Here is a 19,445-nt window from a genome sequence, read left to right on the forward strand (position 1 = left end):
TCAGGTACGTCGGGAGGGACCCTGCCGCCGCTCCTGCGACAGGGAACAAGTCCACACACCTGAACGAGCTGAAGAAGTTCATGGAAACGGCCTTCAACCTCAATGCCTTCCAGGGGAGGAAAGCTTGAACTGGACTGGAGGTGCAGTTTTATTTCCGGGTCTTTTTTTAGGTTACTTAACATGTTTTACTACTACAAATATACTATACTATACAAATTTGCTGTTTTCCCCCCAAAAATATTTAAACTTTGTTCTTAAATAATCATAATTTTTCCTTGTAATATTATAACTTCAGCCTCAGAACATTTTGACGTTATTCTCATAATAATTGTAACTTTTTCCGCAGCCTAATTCTCAAATAATTGCAACTTTATTTGTTGTTTTATTGTAGCTTAAAGGGGACCTTCATTCATTCATTCATTTTCTACCGCTTTTTCCTCACGAGGGTAGCGGGGGGTGCTGGAGCCTATCCCAGCTGTCTTTGGGCGAGAGGCGGGGTACACCCTGGACTGGTGGCCAGCCAATCACAGGGCACATATAGACAAACAACCATTCACACTCACATTCATACCTATGGACAATTTGGAGTAGCCAATTAATCTAGCATGTTTTTGGAATGTGGGAGGAAACCGGAGTACCCGGAGAAAACCCACACATGCACGGGGAGAACATGCAAACTCCACACAGAGATGGCCGAGGGTGGAATTGAACCCTGGTCTCCTAGCTGTGAGGTCTGCGCGCTAATCACACGATCGCCGTGCAGCCCCCTCGTAACATTCTGACTTTCTTATTCTTCCCCACAATATTACAACTTTTTTTTACCTTACCCGTTTGACCTTTGACCTTTTCCTTGTAATAGCATAACATATTACAAGTTTTTTTCCCAACTCCAGAACTTTTCTCATTGTTTTATTCTTGCAACATTCATTCATTCATTTTCTACCGCTTTTTCCTCACGAGGGTAGCGGGGGTGCTGGAGCCTATCCCAGCTGTCTTTGGCCAGTTAACCTCGCATGTTTTTGGAATGTGGGAGGAAACCGGAGTACCCGGAGAAAACCCAAATTCACGGGGAGAACATGCAAACTCCACACCCGTCGAGGGTGGAATTGAACCCTGGTCTCCTAGCTTTGAGTTCTGCGCACTAACCACACGACCGCCGTGCAGCCCCCTCGTAACATTTTGACTTTATTTTTTTCCACAACATTACAACACAACTTTTTTTTACCTTACCTTTTTTCCTTTTTTTTTTTACCTTTTTTTTACTTTTACCTTAACCCTATGACCTTTAACCTTTTACTTGTAATAGCATAACATTACAAGGTTTTTTTCCCCCAACACCAGAACTTTTGTCATTGTTTTCCTCTTGCAACATTACAGCCAATTTGACAAAAAACATTTTCCCAACACTAATCATAATAATATTCTTCTGGTTCCTTTGTGGGTTTACTCTCATAACAATCACTACATCCTTTTTTCTTAACTTTGCAACCTTTTTTTTGGAACACCATGCGCGTCTCCTCTTGGAACATTATGACTTTTTTTTCTGGTAACATTTTTTTCATCACTTCACACAATGTTTTCAGAGCCATATAACTTTATTCTCTCCCCTATAACATAACAACGTTACAACAACACCACAACTTTCTCCATTGATGAAGATAAATCGATTGCATAACGACAATAATGACATTATGACTTTAGTGTTTCTCCTTTTACACGTGACCCCGATGTAGTTCCATCCTTACACAGTACCTGTGTATAAAGAACACTGTGATATATGTGATATTAAGTAATTAAAGTGCTTCTGACAGGCATCAGTAGACGCGTGTCTGCCTTTGCTTTTTGCCATCTGAGCCGTTAGTGAAGGAATGCCTCTTTATCGTCACAGCCATCCTCATTAGCAGACATCAACCAGCTGGCGCAGAGACTTGTTTACTTTTTGCGACATCAGGCTCGAACACACACACACACACACACACACAAACGGCGCCAACAAAGCCCGTGAGGCTCGACGGGCAGTTATTGACGCTCGCTCGCTCGTCTCCTTTGAACCCTCATGTGTAAATAAACATCATAGCTATTTAACTGTCTCTTTGCGTGCAAATGCTCCATTAAAGTACACTTGAATACACAGAGAAGATTGAACCTGCGTGTATATATGTAGATATATAATGTATACACTAATATTGGTCTTCCTGCCACGTGTGTGTGTGTGTGTGTGTGTGTGTGTGTGTAAGCTGCTAACATGCATCAGTGTATATGTTACATAGACTTCAACTACGCATCTGATTGTTCTTATAGACAAAAATAAATGCGGTACAGTCCATAAATACAGTGATCACCTCTACTATGTATGTTTTATATATTTCACACAGTATATGTGTAGTTTTTTTTACAATTGCACCTCCACATCAGGCCTTATGATACAAAAATAAACACATCTAGCTCGTAGCTTTGCTTTCAATGCAAAAAACACTACAATAAAATAAATAATGTATATCTTATAAAATAATATTGTACCAAAAATGCTTCATATAATGAATTACAGTTAATTAATCTTAATTAAAGATAATCTAATATTATTATTATTTGGGCAATACCATTCGGGTCTACAGAATAACCCTGCTGGAAAAACCAGCATGGACCAGCTACCACCACAGACCAGCATTCACTGGTAGCTGGTCTATGCTGGTCTGGAGGTACAGCACAAAAACACAACATATGCAGGTCTTGCTGGTACCTGGTCTAAGCCGTTTTTTTTTCAGCAAGACCTGCTACACATTCATCTAAGAAGCGCTAACCAACCAGTAAGCAGCATGCTCAAAAGTGCCTGCTTTTAACGTTACCTTAGTAAACATGAAAAGCAGTGTCTTACTTTACCTAGCAACCAACTGACACACTATTTGAGCATTGACATTACATTGCATCTCTTTATGGTTAACCATATTATATTTTTGTCTATATATATATATATATATATATATACAGTCGTCCCTCGCAATATTGTGATTTGATCATTGCTCCTTTGCTGTATTGTGTTTTTTTTAGACAATTAATTAATGCTAGTATTCAGGGGCCTCATTTATATGGCTTGCGTACGCACAAAACTGGGGCTAAAAGCTGCGTACGGCAAAGTATTTGCTTTATAAAAACACAACAGGATGTGAGAATGTGAGCACCAGTACGTTGACGGAAATCGCAGATTAGAAATAAACATTATTGACTTATTATTGACTTAAAACATTTGTGTATACAGAGTATACTATCCACACTAAAAGATACATGAAAAACATGTGTTTTTCATGTGTTTTTCACACACACGCAGTTCTGGAATACTTGATCACTTTACTTCATCATCATGATAATATTATGTGTTTGATTATAACATATATTAATTATAACAAACATCAGGTTGTTATAACATATATTAATTATAACTAACATCAGGTTCTCCAATAATTCTAAGAGCTAATATGTACTCAGTGCTCAGTTTCTCACTTTTCTTTGGATATTTTATCAAAAATTAAGTTTTTTTTTTTGTTGCATTTGTCAAAGTATGTCATCAGTTTACTTACCGCATCCTTTATTTGTGTGGATAGTGTCAAGGTTTTCTTTTGTTGTGCTTTGAACTAACACACAACATTAGGTCCTCCTGAACTCATTCCAATATAGCTAATATTTTGATGGTCGTCTATAAACCGTACGCCACTTTTATTAGCTCTGAATAGTTTTGCACGTACGCATATTTTAGGTTTCTGGTGTACGCAGACTTTTAGTCAGATTTCCACGCACATTTTTACATGTTTTATATATATATAGAGGCCCCAGGTCACTAGAAAAAAAGAATTTCGCCTCCCATTCTGTGTGGAAATGGTACATTTTTGGCTTTCTAAGTTTAGAAGAATGCTTGATAGCTTGCAAGCTAGCAGCCGTCTTAAGTTTCTGCAGCATAAGAGTTGAGCAACGCGTTGTAAGCAATGAATAATAGGCGTGTAAAGGTGAATATTGGCGTATTATTTCATTTCTAGACCATTTAAATGACGTTAAAAACGTAATTAGAAGTCATAAACAGGTTTTCTATGCTGTAATTAATCTGAATCCTACAAAGCTACATTGCGGTTCATCTTTTGCGGACTTGCTGTTTTGCACAATGTTTTTAGTGCCTGACTGGCTAAGAGAGAACCCATGTATTGTGTTCTGTGTTCTGATTGGCTAAGGGACTGTGGAAAATTGTCAATCAATCTCCTCCGTGCCTTCCTGGGTAGTACAGAATGCATTTGTTTTGAGCTATTAACCTAAATGTTTCATAACTAGCAGGGTATGCTTGTTACCAAATGTCATCCCCAAGAGCACCCACAATGTCGACGAAATGTTCTACGCTGTCAAAGGTCCCTGCGGCTGCACCCCAGAAAACGAAGAGGGAAGAAGAATTTGCGGAAGGAAGGAGGAGGAACTTACAATATATATGGAAAATATAACGACAGGAGCGATGTGTTTAACAAGTATACAAAAACACTACGGTACGGTGGAATAGCGCCAGGGCGACAAAGAGGCGTGGTCAGAGGATTGAAATACGTCTGCCCAACCTTGCTGGTTAACCGCTAGAAAGGAGGGACGACTGTAGACCATTACTGTGGAACATTAGAGACACGGTTCAAGTCCGGTTCTAAGGTTTACCTCCAGCTTTTGAATTAGCCTGGCTTTGTGTCTTGTCTAGAACCCGTCCCTTGCTAAGGTCTGCGGGTTTCTTTTGGGTAGGGGTCTCCATGGTCTGCCCCTGTTTAGGCTCATGGGGATCAGGGCTGCTTTTTCGGCATAGATCCCTCATGTCTAAAAGTCCCTGTTCTAAATTTTTTACAAATTGTGATGAACAAGTCTGAGGACTCTCCCGCAAGCTGGAGACGCTGAAGACAAAGTGGTGCGCCTGAGGGTTGTAGCACACCCCGTATCCATTTGGAACCACGGGTCCGTAGCAGCAGAACATCTCAACAGTGGTTGGAACCTGAAAGATCAGGATGCTCACCGACGACTACAAGGCTTAGCAGGTTTTCAGACGGATCTAAACAAAGATCTACCTGACTTGTGGAGAGCAGGAACTGATTACTGATGTGGTATGCTTCATCTTTGAACATCTCCGGCTTGTCCATCTTCAGTTCCTGTGCGATCTCACGTAATCCCAGCAGGTGGTTGTCAATGGCCATCCCCATGATAGCCTGGAAAAGGAAACCAAAGTCGCTATGATGTTTTTTTTTTGTCAGGCCAATTCAAGATTGGGACCGTGAAGCGCAGTCACTGATAGTTACCATTGTGGAATATTTTGTCTGTGCTGTTATGGCGCCTCGTAGCAACTCCATCTTGTCTGCATCCTGGTAAACACAAGTAGAAATCAGTGCTAATGCTAATGCTAATGCATTACACTTATATGCTAGGACTACGTTAAAAAGCATTTCAGTATGTAATGGTAATGGTAATGGTTTTATTTCATTTGAACATGCATCAGATTACAATTGAATGCATCACATAATCAGTTCACAGTTCCACATGTCCAAAAGGAATAGGAAGAAGCAAAGCTTATTAAATCCTACCCCTCCACTTGGTACTTTTACAATCAGTAACTGTTAGATTTGTTCACTTCCTGCTTGCCTAATATAGTTTATAAGTTATTTTTATTTTATTTTTGTCACGTACCGAAGTACGAGGTGATATGACCATACAGTGACATAATGGGTACCATAGTAACTGTCAGTAGTATGTGGAATCAAACTATGGAATGGATTGAGTAAGGACCTCAAACAATGCACAACGATGAGCCAATTCAAGAAACAATACAAGCAGTTGATGTTTGCTAAATACAAGGATGAAGAGTCTTGAACCAGTCATGATGTGCTATATATATCACTATATTGACACGCACTATGGTACCCATTATGTCATTGGATGGTCATATCACCTCGTACTTTGGTACGTGACAAAAAAAATTACATTTGTTCACTTCCTGCTTTCCTAATATAATTTAACTTTTTTGTTTGTTTTTGTTTGAATTTTTTTTTTGTCAAAAACAAATGTAACAGTTACTGATTGTAAAAGTACCAGATGGAGGGGTAGGATTTAATAAGCTTTGCTTCTTCCTACTCCTTTTGGACATGTGGAACTGTGAACTGATTATGTGATGCGTTCAATTGTAATCTGATGCATGTTCAAATGAAATAAAACCATTACCATTACCATATGCTTAATGTTGCAACTGAATGATACGCAGTTTGTCCGTTTCCCCCTCTCTTCAGTCACGTGACATCGCTATTCTAAGAATGTAAACAGTGAAACCAGATTCATTCATTTGCCAGGTGGATTGGCCCGAGGTTGGGTGTGCTAGTAGCCATAGGTGATTGTCCATGGAGAGGTTTGGATCTCCCCCGAGTCTACCTCCTATGTTGATACCTGACCAAGCCAACTGCACAAAGGGGGACAACGTATGCGACAACACAATCCAATCCATCTAGCGTCAAACTCCTTACGCTTGTACGCCCATTGCTCATCGCTCTGACAAAGTCCAGGGCCTCTGGAGTAGCAGAGCGAATGTTGTCCACTCGGCCGTCCTTAAAGCGTCGTATGGAAGCGCTCTCATAGGTGGAAACTTGCCTGCCGTGACATCTAAGATCCATGGAGAAAAGGGATGAAGATGGAAATGACACGAAGTCCTGTGAGCCTTTCTACTTACCGGTAGTAGGCCAGCTGAAGAGCCACCTGGATGAAGGCATCTGGACTCATTTTCAGCTTCTTGATGAATTCTTTTCCATAATGGTGGAATTTGTGGACGTTCATGTCCAGATTCTTCACAAGCCTTTGTTAAAAAAAAAACAAAACACATTTTGCAGTTGAAGTGGAAAACCCGCAACAGGAAAAAACAAACCTTTGGAGTTTGTCTTCAGAAGATGCGAGGAGTTTGCACATCCCCGGAGTGCATTTCCAGCGGAGTCGTCTGGGTGCTGGTAGCTCGCTCACACTTGAGGCTCTCACCAGCTTGGATGGGCTGCCGGTCCTACAGCAGCAAAGTGTGCATCATTTTAGAGTTGGACCTCTCAAAATCCTCTCTAATCCGGGAGTGAAAGTCTTACATGTACTTGAGAAGGTACTCGATGCACTGCACCAGAATAATCCCTTCGAATGGCGAATGCTCACACACGACTCCGCAGCAGCCACCAGCGCCTACGACAAACTGACACAATGACCTCGTTTTAAAAGACCTCATTTGGTAATGGTTTTATTTCATTTGAACATGCATCAGATTACAATTGAATGCATCACATAATCAGTTCACAGTTCCACATGTCCAAAAGGAGTAGGAAGAAGCAAAGCTTATTAAATCCTACCCCTTCATCTGCTACTTTTACAATCAGTAACTGTTACATTTGTTCACTTCCTGCTTTCCTAATATAATTTAAGTTTTTTTTTAATAATTAAAAAACATTTTAAACTTTATTTTATTATATTTTTAAATTTTTAAATTTTTAAATTTTTAAATTTTTAAATTTTTAATTTTTTTTTTAATTTTTTTAATTTTTTTAATTTTTTTTTTGTGATGCACCAAAGTACGAGGTGATATGAGCATCCAATGACATAATGGGTACCATAGTAAGTGTCAATATAGTGATATATATAGCACATCATCCGGCATTATGAATTATCCTTACTGACCTTTTTTGCAGTACATTTAGCGAGTGAAGATTGCTTTTATAGTTTTAGCCCATATTTCCACACAATAAGTAAGTTATGGTAGAACCAGAGAACAATAAAGAGTTTGGAGTGATTTATGATTGAGAACAAAATTTGCTTTTGTTCAATATTGAAATATTTCTGGCCACCTTTTATGTTGTATATTTCTCATATGAGGTTTCGAGCTCATATTTTAATTTATTGTGATCCCCAGAAATGTAATTTCCTTCACTTTTTCAGTGTCTACACCGTCTGTTTGTATTTGCTGGTGCGTGTCCTTTCTGCTGTTACCAAATAGCATGATTTTAGTTTTATTTAGGTTCAAGGACAATCTATTATAATCAAGCCATTTTTTTTCGTGTGACCATTACTTCTCTGACCTTTCTAATGATTTTGTCTGTACTCCCTACAGAACAAAAAGCAGTGGTATCATCCAAGTCGAACAGTTATGGTTCCAGTATTGACCCCTGGGGAACTCCGCACGTAATATATGAACTTGCAGATGTGTATTCTCTTAGCTTTATGTATTGCTTCCTGTCAGCTAAATAGCTTTTGACCCAGTTCAGAACTAATCTTTCTCTTAATGTGAATGTTTGTTTACAAGTGCGCTTAGGGGAAGTACAACAGGTTGTTTTGGGGTCCTATCCTCAAGGTATCTCGACAGTTCTCATCACGGCCCCTCATCGTCTGCAACCAATCCCGACTTCCATGCTTCGGTCCACAGCTCGCCCTACGCCTTAGTCCTTAGAGAGATCATTCCCAGTAGTGTGGCCAGTCTGGAGTAACCAATACTTTTACATCCTTAGGCCAGTACAAACCTGCACACTCTTGTCGTACCAGCGGTTGCCCCCATTCCTGCCCATTCCACCCCCGTGCAGCATCAACATGGCCCGCGTGGAGTCGGTCAGGTCGGTCCCGCTGGCGTCATCCAAACAGACCAAACAAAGGCAGCGCTCAATCATGTCCAACGAGTCCCTATTGGTTGACTCTAAGAGAGCAAGGAATTGTCAGCCTGTTGGACAGTAGAACTGAACCGCCGTGGGACTACTACCTCTCACAAGCACGCCGCGAGCCTCTGCCCACTCTGCTCGACCGTCGGAGGTAAGAAGACCGATGGGCGGCTGCCGCTCATCAGGATTTTCAGCCATTTTTACAATCTTCTCCAGCTGAGTCAGGAGGTCTTGGGTGCTTAGGCGGCGGAAGTTGATTACCACATCCAGCACAAATAACTTAACAGAAGAAGAACAACATCAGATACTTAGGGATGGGGATTTCAGGAAACGCTGAATGAATGTTCTGAACTCCTGTTGCTACGCCATGTAAAAAGTTATCACTCTAGCACTGTTACCTCCACCAAGGAACTTATTTTCTTAGCTGTTTGTTAGTTAGGGTTCTAGTAGGAACTCACTTACCTCCAGCCTGGACCTCTTTCTAGTTTCAGTTTTAGTAGTGTTAGAAGAAGAAATCCAGGGTTTGGCCTTGGAGGAGGTCTGTGGTCCAGCGCTTATTACGTCCACCAAGGAGCTTATTTTCTTAGCTGTTTGTTAGTTAGGGTTCTAGTAGAACTCGCTTACCTCCAGCCTGGACCTCTTTCTAGTTTCAGTTTTAGTAGTGTTAGAAGACGAAATCCAGGGTTTGGCCTTGGAGGAGGTCTGTGGTCCAGTGCTTATTACCTCCACCAAGGAGCTTATTTTCTTAGCTGTTTGTTAGTTAGGAGTTAGGGTTCTAGTAGGAACTCACTTATTACCTCCAGCCTGGACCTCTTTCTAGTTTCAGTTTTAGTAGTGTTAGAAGAAGAAATCCAGGGTTTGGCCTTGGAGGAGGTCTCTGTTCCACAGCGCTTATCACCTCCACCAAGGAGTTTATCTTCTCAGGTGTGTGTTTGTCAGTATTTTAGTAGAAAGTCTGGAGCTGGAGCCAGTTCAGGATTTCATGACAATTTTTTGCAAGAGTTCATCAATTTGGCCTTGGCAGAGGTTTGTGCTCAATGACTTATTACTTGTGCTTTTTTGGTGTTTGTTGCAAACTCATTCAAACTTTTTTTGTAGCAGGTTGGCCCTTGTGGAGGTCTACACTTTAGCACGTATTACCTCCACCAAGGACCTCTTCTTTTCAGTTGTACTTTTAGTTTAAGGAGAAGAAATTTGTACTTTTTTTGCTTTAATTTGGCCTTGAAGGAGGTCTATGTTCAATCACTCCACCAAAGAGACGATGTCTCCTGAAGGGGTTAGCTGCAAAAACAGCTTACCCGATGTTGACAAAGCTTTCAGTGGCCAAAGTGGAGCTCAGACCTCTGCCAAGTCCAGTTTGTTCACAAAATGACATAAAAAAATACTGAGTTACTCCGGTTTCCTCCCACATTCCAAAAACATGCTAGGTTAATTGTCCACTCCAAATTGTCCATAGGTATGAATGTGAGTGTGAATGGTTGTTTGTCTATATGTGCCCTGTGATTGGCTGGCCACCAGTCCAGGATGTGAGGATAAGCAGTCGAAAATGAATGAATGCTCCTTTATGTAGTAAAGTCTTCAGGTTCTGGATGTTGTGTTCAAGTTTCCCCATCTAACCTGGTTTTTGCAAGCCACAATGATGTGTTCCGGTTCCGGCATCACGGTACTGTCCTGCGCCACGAGCGTGTCCCTTTTATGGCCCGGTACCCGGTAGGAGGTAAAGATGCGGTAATACTGCTCCATACAAAGAGAGGTTCCGGCCAGCTGACCTCGGGCGTACTCCACAGGTAAAGCACGTCTGCCAACACGTAAAAGAGATATATTTACCTCCTTCAAGGTTATTTGTCAGAAATTGACTTTCACTTACGTATCAAGTTGACTTTTGTACTCTAAAATTCCAGAGATCAAGTTTGCAGCAAACCTGCAAAAAGGAACAACAAATCGTGGTAAGATCTTGTTGGATAATTATTATTTTTTTCATTGTAAAGGTAGTTAAAATGTAATAGTATTAGTGGTTCCTGGTAGATCAATAGCAGGTTTACCAGACCCAATCCACCTTTGGTGTCTTCCATCCCTTCTTAGCTCTTCATCTTCTCTATAATGACCTCATCTGTCCTCATAATTCATCAAATCTCCCCTCCGAGTCATTCATACAAGTTTACTGTCTTTTTCTCAATCTTCAAAAATTGTCCTGTCGGGTGCTTCATTTGCTGAACAATCCCACACAAAACACGCAGCATCGTTGGCTTCGACACGTAAATGCCTTAAATATTCTCACTAATTAAATGAAATATTTTAATTTTTTTTTTTAACTCGTTAGAGACCAGTATATTCATAAAATGCCACAGCTTTTTTAAATAAAAAATAAGCTTATTTCCATAAAATACATTTCTGGAGTATTTTATATTTATGCCCTGAGATGTGATTGCAGCAAAAAATATTTTTATTTTCAACTAAAACACCACTCAAATAATAATGTGCACACACACGCACACACACACACTGCACATATTTTTTTATCTATAGCAACACACACTTATCATTTCACGAGAAGAAACAGTCAAGGTGTGAAATGTTGCTGCATGCTTTGAATGGGAAAAAGAAGTGTTTTAAATCCTCCAAATAGGGCAATTATTACTGCAATTACTGCAATTACTGCAATTATTCCCTGTTATCATCACAGCATCTATGCATGTAACCATGCAACATTGGTAGAGGTTTTTTTTTTTTCAAAATAGTGTAGGCTAGCTTGTCATGTCTTTGGGTCATTAATAATTCATACGTTTCATAAGTTAGTCACAAAGAAAGTAATAAATAGCTAAAAGTTCTAATAAATATGGTTAAAAACGCCAAAGTTAAAAAATTTACATAGGGAGACGTCTTCTCTAGAAAGTATCGTTTTGGGCCACTACAGAGTGAGTGCTCTCGTATATAGACAAGCTTTGTCGTTTTCTCTGGGTGAAAAGCAGGCTTGCTTTACGGCAGAAACAAAACGGGAAAACCTAATAAACACGCTGAAAGTTGCTGTAAACGCTTGTTTCTTGTGAAATTATCGTCTCTGTAAGTATATTGGTGTATAAAGCACTTACTTAGATGTATTTTGTATTTCAAAAGTTGTACTTTTTTTCCGCTTCGCTTTCAACTTCATGCTACTGCTAGCTTGCATTTGCAGTTGGTGTACGTGTGTTAGCTAACTGTTAGCTAAGGTGTGTTTAGCCTGCAACATGAGCAGTATTGGAATTTTATTTTATTTTTTCTGTATGTTTCAGTTACCACATTTTTTTTTTTACAAGAAAGCTTCATAAAGCAAGAAAAGCTAGCTTTGTGTGCAGAGTTTTTTTCATTAGTTCGTTGGCTGTCTAGCGGCATACAGACACACGTTGTGAGGACAGCACATAGCTCATATTAACTTGTTTTCTCGTGTTATAATGCACACAAAAGGGGAAGAAATATGTGTTCATGGGCAAAATTCCCCCAAAAATGACACAAAGTCCTGAGGCTCTGCATCTTTAGTCAAAGTCTCCCAGTCAAAGACTTGCCTGGTTAGGATGATTGATTTGCATCACTCATACACTTTTCCCATCACACACACACACACACACACACACACACACACTCACTTTATGGACTCAATAGGAGCTCTGAAATTCTGTGGCGGGAAGACCATCGCTGGGCTGGAGTTGACCGGCAGTGCGAGTCTGTTGTTGAGGTACATGTCATTTAACCAGTAGTCATACACCTACGCTCAAAGAGAGAAAAAAAACACCAAGATGATCATTTAATAGCAAATTTTCATCCCATTCATACAAGCATTTTCCGATACTGGGTCGCATCCCAGAATTCCCAGTCTCCGGCCAGTTCTTCCAGTTCCACCGGGGTGGGACGCATCCCCCATGGAGGGTTTACCAGAGACCTCCTGTTACTGTTAAATGTTTACCAGAGACCTCCATGGCGTCACACCAGCAGTGTGCCCGAATACAGTGCACCATGCTGGGCCACGCCAGGTGGCTCTCTCCCCGCTATACTCTGGTTCTCCTGGTAGTTGTCATGGGGTGATAGTCATGTCATGATATATGATTAGGACATATCAACAGGTCCCGATTAGTTTGAGCCCTTACCTCCAGGTGTGCACAAACAGTTAAGTCTAAATGGGTTAATATTGGTTATCAGTATATCAAATTATTTTTGGTATTAGTAAATACCAAAATAAATAAATAAAAAAAATATATAATAATAAATTTAAATTTTAAATATAATATAAAAATATTTTTCAAATAACAATATTTATATATAAATATAATAATATATTTGTGGAAAAAACAATAAAATATTAAATAAACATTTAATAAACCCTGTCACAATATAATGATTTGATCCTAATGTGTACCTTATATACAGTATTTGTGTGTTTCTTTTACCCAGTTGGCCTTCTTCTCCCTCCGCTCCACAAGCTTGCCATGCAGTAGCTCCCCCACGCCACCAGGAGCGCCGAAGTGCTTCACTGCCTCTTGTGTTTTTTTGAACTGCTCTTCTGTCAGCAGGTGTTTCATGCCCCTCAGGTACGTGTCCAATGTGGTCTTCAGCGCTGGGAGGGGCAGTTTTGGCAGACTCTAGACACAGGTGTAGCATTTTTAACTTGATTTCTGATTTTTGATGTTTCTAGAAATTTAGATTAGATAAGATAAATGGTGTTTACATCACCGGGGTCCGGGTCTTTGGAGGGTTCTTGATTGAGAACTGGCATGGTGAATCCCTTTTTTAATAAATACACTATTGTTAGTAAGAACACATGCACCATGGAATCCATTTGTTTATTATGATGCCGGTTGACTGATTTATGGTTTTGTTATGACTACGTCAGAATGATGCAGTGCCGTTCTACTTGCATCCGTTCAACGTATGTTTCTTGGCGTCAATCATAAAGGCAGCATTTCCTCATTCGGAGGTCAAAAGACAGCAGAACGCCACCAGCTGCGCGAGCAACGGCAAACCGGGACCGGCAATCAAAGTCTCACACCCAACTCTGCATTCATTTCCTTTTCGGGTGCTCACTAAATGGTCAAATTCCATCCGTTTTCCTGAAAATGATTGGATTGCTTCTCACGGCTCATACCTTATAAAGTACCATATACCATATAAATGTACATACTGTATACACTGCTAAATGCTACCCTGAAAGTCAGGAAATGTCGCTGCATGCTTTGAATGGGAAAAAACGAATTGAATATGTGCCCTCTGAATGGTTGGCCAGCCTGCCTCTCGCCCAAAGACAGCTGGGATAGGCTCCAGCATGTCCCCACCTTAGTGAGAATAAGCTGCATATAATATGAATGGATGGATGATGGGATACACCTAATTCACAGAGAAAGTCCGCTACAAGGTTTTCTGGTTTTACATCTATGCTGCACAGTACGGTATTTTGCAGTATTTTCGTCATTTTTAAGCGTTATTGGAACTTCCTTCCTGGGTGCATAGATGTCACATGGCAACATAGGAAGGAACGCTAGTCCTCGTGTTAACCAAACTCCAAAAGCGAGGGTGTTGAAGCTAGCCGGCTAGTGGCTAGCCGGTGTGGTGTCACTACACGAGTAATGTAGTTCTTGGGCCTAACAATGTTCATCATTTACTGCTGGAGCCTATACCAGCTGTCTTCGAGCGAGAGGCGGGGTACACCCTGGACTGGCGGCCAGCCAATCACAGGGCACATATGGACAAGCAACCATTCACACTCTCATTCATACCTATGGACAATTTGGAGTTGCCAATTAACCTAGCATGTTTTTGGAATGTGGGAGGAAACCGGAGTACCCGGAGAAAACCCACACATGCACGGGGAGAACATGCAAACTCCACACAGAGATGGCAGACTGTGGAATCGAACTCGGGTCTCCTAGCTGTGTGGCCTGTGCGCTAACCACTCGTCCGCCGTGCAGCTGTAACAATGTTAACAACAATAATAATAACAATGTCACTGCAGACATAAGCTTTCATGGCTTAACAGACGTGTCACGTTACGTGCAATCTTAGCTGCCTCTTTTTTAGCTGTTTTTATATCTTTAAAATGTACAGAAAAGAGAAAAATGTCCCCCTAAAAAGTGTACACTTTGCCTTTAAACAGTACAATTTCTCAGATATCTGGTCAATGAAAATCCCCAGCTTCATTTGACAGGCATCATTGGAAATACATGCTTAAGTGCTCACCAACCACATACAACTTCAAGTCCAAATTATTAACAACTCCGTTTTTTTCATGGCAATGTCACTTCCATCCCTTAATGAATCAAATCAATCAAAACGTCATAAAACTTGACACCTGTTTATCATTCTTACAATCTTAAATACTTCAATATTTATCATTTAATTTATGATGTTTCTGGCTTACCTGTGAGATAAGAATAACTCCGTATTGGTCTTCAAGCTTCAAGCGGGAGGCTTGAATGTGGTCACCTCACCTGTCATCTGGAATTTCTCTCCAATCGATTCATTTTCCCCAGCATCCTTAAAGCTGCAACATGACCGAGAGCTGGACTAACTCCCTGGCTGGCTCAGAAGGGGACGCTGTGGGGAGGGAGGGGGGGTCTTGCCAAGGCTCCTCCCTGAAGTCTTGCTATTCGCCGGCAACTTTTATTTGCCACCCCACACCGAGCACGCCATACTGACGCCGTAGTGTGCGTGAATGTGCAGTAGGTCGTGGTAGGGATTTTTGCAATTTAATATTTGAGACGCTGACTTCGTTAAAGGCCATTTTCTGTTCAAATTTTATGATCGCTGTGTACCTCATATTTTTATTGTTATTACTCTCTATATATAACTATAATTATATATATAACTATATATTATTATTATTATTATATAAGTTGTGCTTTGAATGCTGATTATTGATATTATTTGAAAAATATTTATTATATTTATTATTATTATATAATAATATTTATTATTATTATTTATTGTACGTATGTGCTGAGGTTTTTAGAATTGGACTTAAGTCTTATTGTTGGATGTTTTTACTGATATTTTTACTGATACTGTTACTGCAAATTTTAGGTTATAATAAATGTATAAAACGTATATATAATATCATTGGCAAATTCTTCTAAATATTATGATCATTATTTTTGTGGTTTTATAATTATTAAGTATATTACATACATTTTATTATTATTTAAATTATTATCCACAATATTGTATAACATATTCTATATTTTGTGTTTCTTATAATTGATATTATTTTATTATAATTTGTGCTGAGGTTTTTAGAATTGCACTTTGCTCATAACGTTCGATATATATATATATATATATATATATATATATATATATATATATATATATATATATATTCAATATTTTCTCTTAAATTTTGATACTACCTCTATTAAATTTTTCTGTTATAAGCACACTTTAGGTCATAATAAATGTATAAAACATATATAATGGAAGTTATAAACATTCTGTATACTAGATCATTATTTTGTGGTTTTATTATTATGGTGTATATTTTGCACACACACACACACACACATATATATATATTTATATATTATTTATTATTATTATGAATATGATGTGCACTGAGATTTTTAGACTTGCACTCTCACAGCAGCCCCCGGGCGGCAGGTTTCCCACCCCCAGGTATATAGTTATAGACATCATATAGTATATAGTTATAGACATCATATAGTATATAATCATAGACATGATATAGTATATAGTTCTAGACATGATATAGTATATAGTTCTAGACATGATATAGTATATGGTTATAGACATTATCATGATGATTATCGTTATCATGACAAAAGACTTCCACGAGCATGGTTGACATGATATTCATTTAATTCTGTACACCAATATACATCTATCATACATTGAGGCTTTTGCATTCCTTGATTACATCATCGTCAAACCAATCAAATAAAGCGTTTCAGGGACACACACATACGCACACATTCATTATTTTTGCATAATTATTAGCAGTGCAACTTAAAAGGCAAAAATGAGCACACACGTAAAGACGAGTGTCTGTTCTGGACGGAATCCCTGAATGGAACCAATGGATGAGTCACAAATACAATCAATGGCTCCTTTCTACTGCAAACAGCTGAAGCTTCACGGTTCTTTAAGTTGTTAATGCGCTTGATTAAAGAGGAAGGACAACAATCTACATTTTGGCACTTATTTCACAAAGATTTATGCATATTCTCCACCTGAGGATTCCTCCTCGGAGAAGGAGCGCTGCACAAAGGTCTCGATGCCGTTCTCGTCGATGGTGGTGCACAAACCTTTCCGCTTCTTTTCCCTCTGCTCCATCTTGATGGAGTCGTAGAGTCCCGAGGTGCCGTCCTCCAGCAGCATGTTCCTCTCCGAGTAGGACGGCTTCATCTGGGTCACATTCTTCAGCAGGAGCAGGGCCGGAGCGTACAGCACGTTGGCCAAACCCATCCCGAGGTTGAGCTGCACAAAGCCCAGGTCGTGCACGATCTTCCCGGCCACCACCGGCCCCATGGCGTAGGCCACGCAGTAGGAGATGTCGGCGATGGCGTAGACGCTGCCATACACGGAGACGTGACGCACGTCCACCAGGAAGCCCAGCGTGGGCAGCAGCGCCGTGTCCACAAAGGCGATGCCGAAGCAGATCCCACACAGCGGGATCATGAGCTCACCGAAGTTCTTGCAAGCGGGCACCGTGCAGGAGCTGGCCCCGATGAACACCATGCCGATGGCGCCGTAGAACCACTGCAGGTGCGGGTACTTGGCGGCCAGCTTGACGGTGAGGAACACCCCGAGGACATGCGGGAAGAAGGCGGGGAACCACGTCATTCCGATCTCCCACTGGCTGGAGCTCATGGTCTCCTCCATCCACTTGGCGATGGTTGGCTCCAGGAAGGCCAGCGGGATGTTGCAGATGGTCAGCGCCCCGGCCACCACCGCTATGTAGGGGTCCATCATGAGCTTGTAGATGGGGGTGCCCACCGGCATGTTTGCCCTTTCCCGGTTGGAGAAGGGCTTGAGCACCAGGAGGCACAGGATCCCGTCGATGAGGCACACGGCGGCGAGGGTCAGAAAGGGCACTCGCCTTCCTGCAAACTCGTAGAGAATCCCGCCGAAGGGGGGCGCTGCGAGGCTCCCGAAGGAGATGAAGGCCAGGGCGATGCCCAGCGCCTTGCTTCGCTCCGCCTCCTCCGTGTAGCGGTCTGCAATCAGGGCGATACCGGACGTGTCGGCGAAGGCCGAGCCGATGCCCTGCATACTGCGAGCCACAAACAAGGTGGTGTAGCTCTCGGCGAAGGTGAAGATGAGCGTGGACAGGAACATGATGCTGAGCCCGATGATGAGCGGGATGTCGTAGCCCACCCTGTCGATGAAGGTGCCGCTCAGGGGGTTGACCAGCAGCTGCACGATGGCTTTGGAGGCAAACAGGATGCCAATCTGCACGTCGAAGTTACCCTTGGCCGCTCGGTGTGTTGTGACATTGGAGAGGTTGCCAAGTGGGGGCGCCTGAGCTTTGTCCGCCGCCTTCTGCAGCCCTTCCAGGTAGTCTGGGATGATGGGCACGATCACCATGTACAGCATGTTGTCCAGCAGGAGCACCACACACACGATGACCAGGATGAGCCGGTTCTGCCGAGCGGGGTCCTGCATGGCCGCTCCAAGTTGTTTAGTTCTCTCCCCCATTTGGGACAGCTTGGAGGCGGCTGTCTGCGCCGGGTTGGGGACTTGTGGCGGCGGCGTGCTGTCCTCCATTGTGGAACGCGTTCCCTCCATTTTTGGATTGATTTTTTTATGGCTCAAGCGAGGATTAAAAAGAGAATCTCTCCAGACTTACTTTGAGCTCTCCTGTGACTGTCCTCATTGCATCAAGCTGCCGGCGCCGGTGCCGGGTCACCTCGCGTGGAACTCCAGCCAGCATGAGACCCTCCCCCAGCCTGCGGGACGCTCCGGTCACCTGTAACGCCTGCGGGCTAAGTCATCATATGGCATCAGGCGGCTGCTTTTTGCTGCGCAGACACACTCTCCTGCAGATTGTTGACTCCCGTGGGTGCCCCCTCCACTCCGCCCCTCCCTCCCTCCTTCCCATCACGAGCCAAGGCTGTGACGCACAAAATGTACAGCATCTTTTATGCAAATGAAACACTAACCCCGCCCCCAAACACACTGCAGGTCTACTTGTGTCTTTAAACAAACAAAATCAAGAACAAGTGACGTGTAAAAGTCAACAATTATGTGACATAGTATAAGAAAAAAACACTGCACAGTATTGGAGGGGATGTCAGCACCACACGTGCATGGACAGCTCCGCCGTATTAACTAAAGTAGACAACAATTAATGACTATAAGTCAACAGTTATGTTACATAAAAATAGAAGAGGCTGCTCAGTATTCTCTAATATGTATTTTATTGGATTTTAATATTACAATTTACAACTAATCACATTTTAGACAAGGTTATTTATTTGTTTGACAATTAACATGTAAGATTCACATTTACAATAAAATTTCATCACATTTTAGAGAACCTGTTGTTTGATAAAAACATGTAAAAGTCAACAATTATGTGACATAGTATAAGAAAAAAACACTGCACAGTATTGGAGGGGATGTCAGCACCACACGTGCATGGACAGCTCCGCCGTATTAACTAAAGTAACATCCTTTTTTCATTTATAACAAAATGTATTCACATTTTACAGACTTTTGTTCAACAATTAACGACTCTATATGTTGACTATAAGTCAACAGTTATGTTACATAAAAGTTGCTCAGTATTCTCTAATATGTATT

General features: G+C 41.3%; 3 protein-coding genes across 6 annotated transcripts in view; 1 reads left to right on the forward strand and 2 right to left on the reverse strand.

Annotated features, from left to right (window-relative positions):
• Window positions 1–13,601, forward strand: part of ogdhl (oxoglutarate dehydrogenase L) — a 31,158-nt gene extending 17,557 nt beyond the window's left edge. For 2 of the 4 annotated variants that reach the window (XM_058060803.2, XM_078793897.1), the window contains one exon: window positions 5–1,580. In XM_058060803.2, coding sequence (XP_057916786.2) covers window positions 5–128 — 124 coding nt within the window. In that variant the 3' untranslated portion in view covers window positions 129–1,580. Of the gene's footprint in view, window positions 1–4; window positions 1,581–10,294; window positions 10,610–13,085 lie in introns of those variants that run through there. The other 2 variants (XR_013629236.1, XM_078793896.1) reach the window with 2 other exon arrangements.
• Window positions 4,114–13,407, reverse strand: chata (choline O-acetyltransferase a). The gene is made up of 14 exons (XM_058051349.2): window positions 13,360–13,407; window positions 13,082–13,273; window positions 12,284–12,402; window positions 10,531–10,584; window positions 10,281–10,461; window positions 8,765–8,942; window positions 8,532–8,701; window positions 7,116–7,216; window positions 6,911–7,039; window positions 6,719–6,841; window positions 6,516–6,651; window positions 5,304–5,366; window positions 5,076–5,213; window positions 4,114–5,002 (listed from the first exon to the last, which is right to left on the reverse strand). Exons 1-14 carry the CDS (start codon window positions 13,405–13,407, stop codon window positions 4,667–4,669), a joined length of 1,968 nt encoding a protein of 655 aa, XP_057907332.2. The 3' UTR covers window positions 4,114–4,666.
• A 3,191-nt stretch (window positions 13,602–16,792) lies between the features above and the next one.
• Window positions 16,793–18,499, reverse strand: slc18a3a (solute carrier family 18 member 3a). Its single transcript, XM_058064221.2, has one exon. It carries the CDS (start codon window positions 18,426–18,428, stop codon window positions 16,854–16,856), a length of 1,575 nt encoding a protein of 524 aa, XP_057920204.2. The 5' UTR covers window positions 18,429–18,499; the 3' UTR covers window positions 16,793–16,853.
• Between the last annotated feature and the right edge of the window lie 946 nt (window positions 18,500–19,445).

This window comes from Doryrhamphus excisus, linkage group LG10 (assembly GCF_037039965.1).
Source record: "Doryrhamphus excisus strain RoL-2023G ecotype Guam linkage group LG10, RoL_Dexc_Guam_v1.1, whole genome shotgun sequence".
Classification (NCBI taxonomy): domain Eukaryota; kingdom Metazoa; phylum Chordata; class Actinopteri; order Syngnathiformes; family Syngnathidae; genus Doryrhamphus; species Doryrhamphus excisus.